The following is a 5,616-nucleotide window of genomic DNA, read 5'->3' as shown; positions in this document are numbered from 1 at the left end:
ATCTCAATTAAAAAATATACACATACATATAGACTTCCAGTTTCTGCCCTGACACATGAAGAGCTTGGAAGTCATTACTCCCATCTTCACAACAAGAAAAATGCGGAACTAAAAGTCAAGTGAAGACCATCAGAGAGTCAATGTCACAGGCAAACCCATGCCCCAAACTGGAGAGACAGATGGATACAGAACCACCACTCACCGCACACAGACGCTGCAGTGGAGCCTGGTCAGAACACTTACGGGGTGATTGGGGGAGCTTGAGAGTTAAAAATTCTGGGGTCCCAGGCCTGGGGGAAGCCACACTTTGATGACTTTTCCTCCAGGGGCCACACCGCCTCTCAGGGAGATCTGAGAAAAATCCTTTCATGCTTCAGGCAGGGGAAAAGGAAAAGAACCAGTTTGAAATGAACCCAGATCCTTCCATTCCCTGGAACAGAACCCTGCCCTCAAGGAAAACCACTTTGCCAGACCTGAGGGAAGGGACAAGTAAGCTACTCGTGAGACACTATTTCCACGTGCACGTGCCTGTGTGGCCTGACAGAGGCAGAGGACAGTGCTGTGGAGGGAGGAGGGGAGGGGGCTGCATTGTGGGAGGGACCCGGGGTGTGGGCAACGAGGCTGTGTATCGTGACCCCACTGCTGGGCACCTGGGCACCCCTAGAATCATCTTTTAAATGGACTGTGTTGATTTCTGTGTCCAAAGTACATGTGGCCGCTCACCGAAGAGACACATCCCCGGGCACCAGGCCCTGGGGAGGGGGCCATCCTCATAGCAACACCTGGTGCTCAGGGCAAGGGGCCCCACAGTGCCAGTGGCTGTGCCCGGCTGCCCTGGATGCCCTTCCCTGTGCCTCCGTGATGCCCACAATCAGACGCACGGCCCCAGCCACGTGTTCTCCATGCTCTTTAATGAGGCTCAGTGTCTGCGCTGGAGCAGCAGGGCTCAGGCAGGGGACAGGGAAGGTGAGAGAAGGTCACCACGTGGGCAGGAAGCGGTGGTGTGGGGGCAGGAGGGGGCTGGCTTCTCTGCAGACCCAGGTGGCAGCCCCAGGGACAGGCTCAGGGCTCCTTGGGGACATACTGATGGATCCAGTCCAGGTAGTAGGTGACACGGGTGTAGACACCAGGTCTGTTGGGTTGGGCACAGCCATCGCTCCAGCTGACCACGCCCGCCTGCAGCCAGGTGCAGTGGACGTTGCAAACCAGGGGTCCTCCGAAGTCAGCCTGGGAAGGAGAGGGGTCAGCAGTGGCTCTCGAGGCCAGGGCTGGTGAGGGCTCAGGGAGAGGCCATGGGCCCACCTGGCAGAAGCCACGGTTGTCACTCCCGGCACATATCATGTCATCCTGGACAATCCGGACATTGTCCCCTGTGTACACGTCAGTGTGGTATTTCATGTCACAATCGCTGTTTTCCACAATGGGGATCGCCACTTGCTTCAGGGGGTATGGCGGTGGGAGAGTTACTGTGCGATGGGAAGGGAAGAGGCACAGAGGCTGGGCTGGGGGTGCTCAGCTTACCCTGTCATCCGTTGGGCATGGGGGCAGGGGGCTGGCAGCAGAGGAGCTGCTGGTGCGTCCTCTGTGCCAGGGCCTGCCACCTCTGGACACGCAGGGGTGAATGCAGCAGACCTGGCCCGTTCTCTCCCAGGCTGCACCTGGGTCCCTGGTCTCATTTAAACCCTGTCTGGGGAAGGAAAGAGGCAAGGCCCAGGGTCCTGGGTCCTCCCCGCTCTGCCTCGTGGCAAGCCCTTGCCCCGGGACTCAGTTTTCCCCTCCATGTATAGGGTGGTTGGGCAGGATGCTGTGTCTCCACTGGCTCTTGGGCGATGACACAATCAGGCTCCTTGTGCAAGGCCCAGAGGCCATGCCACAGGGCGCTTGTCATGCCGAGTGTCCCTAAAGCTTTGCTCTGAGTTGTGGAGAAGATGGAACAAGAGGGTTGTGCTGCACGGGTCAGACTGAGCTGCCTCCAACCCCACCCAACACCCCTGGGCAGGACCCTAATTACTGGGACCTGTCTCCTTGTCTGTGGGCACAGGGAGAAACGCAGGCCAGCCTGCCAGCAGTGGGCATTACTCTTTCCCTTTAATAGTAAGACACCTTATTGTGCGATTTCTCTTTCCTCATATCATCCCCATGAAACACCGGCTGTGACTGTGCCCTTTCATGCAAGGGGAAACTGAGGCACAGGGCTGCCTAGGCACCAAGTCCCTGCTGTGGGTACCTACTGTCTCTACCACCTCTTCCCCTCCCAGACTCACCAAACTCCCACTCCGTGAGCTGCCCAGTAGGGACCCATCCCCCATGGGAACCCCAGAGCTGGGTCATGGGTGTTACTGGTCCCAGCTCCCCCGAGCACTCCAGCTGTCCCTGACGCCTGCTTACCTCCCTGGGACACATCACCCCAGCCTGTCACCCAGCACGGGGTCCCCGAGGGGAAGGTCTCCGAGGCAGGGGGCAGAGCGATTGTGTGGACATGGCGGGAGATGTTCACAGGGTCCTCGAGCTCCAGCAGGGCGATGTCTGCCCCAGTCTGAGCTGTGTAGTAGTTGGGGTGGGGAATAATCCGGCTGACAGGCAGCAGCTTGTCGTGGTAATAGAGGTGCTGCTCCCGCAGCTGCACCCTCAGGAGTCTGGGATCTTCAACTTCCCTGAAGAGAAGGGGCACCTACTCGGTGGCTGAGCGGCCTCCTGGACACCCGGGAGCGAGGGTGGAGCCCCAGGCCCGCCCCCACCCACCAGGCCCTGGACACTCACGGTCCAACGCAGTGCGCGGCGGTCAGCACCCACTGGGGGTGGATGAGGGAGCCCCCACAGATGTGCTTCCAGAACTCATCTCTCTTTCTCAGGCTCACCTGCCACGGCCACTTGCTCTCAGGGGCCGCCTCCCCCCCAACGATGCCCGCTCGCTCCAGGGCCTGGCCTGGGGCTGGGGCAAGAAGCAACCTCAGGACAGGGCACAGCCTGGCCTCAGTGCCCACACAACTCTGGGCTTCTGGGAACCCACCCACCCATGTGGGGCCTGTACGATGTAGGGTGAGGGGCAGGGCCAGGGCCAGTCGTGGTCAGGACTCACCAGGGGCCGCGTGGACAAGGCTTAGCAGGAGGGGCAGCGCCAGCAGCAGCAGAGACAGCATCTGGAAGCGGCAAGAGACCCACGTGACCTGGCTGGGGGCTGGGCCAGGCTGGGGTCTGCAGGGGGTGGGGTGCAGATGGAGTCGGGGACCCCAGGATCAGGGCTCAGTCCAGGCCTGGGGCCTTGGTCTTGCTGCACCACATGTGAGGGCCAGCTGCTCGCTGCACAGTGACACCCAGGTGTGCGGGCCTGGTTAGGGTGCTTACCTTGGCTGGTCCCTGTTGCCATTGCCTAGCCGTTCTTCCCTCCCCATTTATCCTTCCAGACCAGGACGGGGGCAGAGGAGGGGCGCTCCCTCCTCCAATCCAGAGCGGAGGAAATGGGCGTCTGGCCCAGGGCCCTGCTACCCTCGCCCGATGGCAGACCCGCTTCCTCGGGGAGTCCGACAACGTCCATCCCGGGTGTTATCTGACTTCTGCTGACCACAGTGGTGCTTGTTATCTTGGATCTGAGTGCCATCTGCAGAGGGCCAGGCAGATGGAAGTGACAGTGAGATAACAAGCAGCAGTGCTAGCTGCCCTTGGGCACTCCCCCCACCAGGCCCCACCACCCCTGGCCCCTGACCTCCACAGCCAGGGCTGACCACTGTCCCTGCCTGTCCATCCACCCCACCTCCTCACTCTCCCCCCTGGGCCTCCTGCATCACCCCCCTGCCATCCAGGTCAACATCAGGGACGAGGTCAAGGACAGGGAAAAGAACCATCTGATAGAAGCAGGTGGAAGGTTCCTGGAGCTCACACAGGGCTGGGAATATTTCATGTTCCTCCCAGCCAATTTTTATTTGGGTTGTCTTCCTTATTATTGTTGAGTTTTAAGAGATCCTTGTATATTTTGGATAACAGCCCTTTATCAATATGTGTTTTGCAAAGAATTTCTCTCCCTCTGTGACTTGTCTCTTCATTCCCTTAACAGTGTCTGTCACAGAGCAGACATTTCTGTTTTATGAAGTACAACGTATCAATTGTTTCTTTCCTGGATCTTGCCTTGGGTGTTGTATCTAAAAAATTCATCACCAAGCTTCAGGTCAGATTTCTCCTATGTTATCTTCTAGAAGTTTTATCATTTTGCGTTTTACATTTAGGTTTATGATGTATATGATCTACATTAAGTTTTGTGAAAGGGTGCTGATGGGAGTTCTTCTGTTATAATTTGTATAACTCACATTATAACACTATTTCTATCACAATGTTTTTGACCTCTAGCATTTCCTTTGTATTCCTCCTTAGAGTTTCCATGTCTCTCGGCACATTACCCATCTGTTCTTGCATGATGTTCATGTTTCCATTACAGCCTTTAGCACATTATCAGGGTCATTATAAATTCTCAGTCTGATAGTTCCCAAATCTCTGCCCTGAGTCTGGTTCTGTGGCTTGCTCTGTCTCTTCAGACCTTGTGTGCTTTGCCTCTTAGCGTCCTTGGAATTATTTTGGTGGAAACTGGATATAATGTATTGGGTAACAGGATGGAGGTAACTATGTAAATGGGCCTTTCGTGAGAATTTACGTTAAGCTGAACGGAATTGGGCTGTGCTTACTGTTGGTGAGACTTCAGTTGCCTTTGGCACCTGGTTTTGTCTCTCCTGTTGCCTTTGGTTTCCCTAGAAGTTTTTTCTTAAATAGAGTGTGTGTCGTGTCCTGCTCTCTCACTGTTATGATGCTGGAGCCCTGCGATGTGCCTCGAGGGTACTGTATTCTATAACCTATAAGTAAACCTCAGTTTGTTAACAGCGTCAGTCCCTGGTTCACAGGAAGTCTAGCAGGGGCCAACTGGCTTTCCCCTCAAGTCTGGCAAAGTGGTTTTCCTTGAGGGCAGGGTTCTGTTCCAGGGAATGGAAGGATCTGGGTTCATTTCAAACTGGTTCTTTTCCCTGTCCCCTGCCTGAAGCATGAAAGGATTTTTCTCAGATCTCCCTGAGAGGCGGTGTGGCCCCTGGAGGAAAAGTCATCAAAGTGTGGCTTCCCCCAGGCCTGGGACCCCAGAATTTTTAACTCTCAAGCTCCCCCAATCACCCCGTAAGTGTTCTGACCAGGCTCCACTGCAGCGTCTGTGTGCGGTGAGTGGTGGTTCTGTATCCATCTGTCTCTCCAGTTTGGGGCATGGGTTTGCCTGTGACGTTGACTCTCTGATTGTCTTCACTTGACTTTTAGTTCCGCATTTTTCTTGTTGTGAAGATGGGAGTAATGACTTCCAAGCTCGTTACGTGTCAGGGCAGAAACTGGAAGTCTATATGTATGTGCATATTTTTTAATTGAGATAAAATGAACATACAATAGAATTCACAGAACTTGAGTCCAGTTCAATGAGATTTGAGCCTCTCTTACCACCACCCAGAACAAGATACACAACATTTTGTCATCTGGAATGTTTCCTCGTGTCTCTTTCTAGTCAGGACTCCACCCTCTACCTCCAGAGGCAGCCGCCATTGGGATTTTTATCACCATAGGGTGGTTTTGTGGTTTTCGAACTTCACATGGAAG

The 5,616-nt window shown here is 55.1% G+C and overlaps 1 protein-coding gene across 1 annotated transcript; it reads right to left on the bottom strand.

Annotated features, from left to right (window-relative positions):
* Positions 1-894: 894 nt before the first annotated feature.
* Positions 895-3,368, bottom strand: LOC109460615 (tryptase beta-2). Its single transcript, XM_074322787.1, has 6 exons — positions 3,346-3,368; positions 3,080-3,140; positions 2,761-2,932; positions 2,389-2,654; positions 1,303-1,466; positions 895-1,227 (listed from the first exon to the last, which is right to left on the bottom strand). Exons 2-6 carry the CDS (start codon positions 3,138-3,140, stop codon positions 1,063-1,065), a joined length of 828 nt encoding a protein of 275 aa, XP_074178888.1. The 5' UTR covers positions 3,346-3,368; the 3' UTR covers positions 895-1,062.
* Positions 3,369-5,616: the final 2,248 nt, after the last annotated feature.

This window comes from Rhinolophus sinicus, linkage group LG18 (genome assembly GCF_036562045.2).
Source record: "Rhinolophus sinicus isolate RSC01 linkage group LG18, ASM3656204v1, whole genome shotgun sequence".
NCBI classification, from domain to species: Eukaryota; Metazoa; Chordata; class Mammalia; order Chiroptera; family Rhinolophidae; genus Rhinolophus; species Rhinolophus sinicus.
The sequence above is the reverse complement of the archived record's forward strand: the minus strand, read 5'-3'. Positions and strand labels throughout refer to the sequence as shown.

Excerpts from the sequence above, each read along its gene's own strand:
- LOC109460615 (XM_074322787.1), bottom strand. The coding sequence starts at position 3,140 with ATGCTGTCTCTGCTGCTGCTGGCGCTGCCCCTCCTGCTAAGCCTTGTC. Across the intron at positions 2,933-3,079 it reads CCTTGTCCACGCGGCCCCTG|CCCCAGGCCAGGCCCTGGAG; the intron begins GTGAGTCCTGAC and ends TTCTTGCCCCAG. Across the intron at positions 1,228-1,302 it reads ACAACCGTGGCTTCTGCCAG|GCTGACTTCGGAGGACCCCT; the intron begins GTGGGCCCATGG and ends TCTCCTTCCCAG.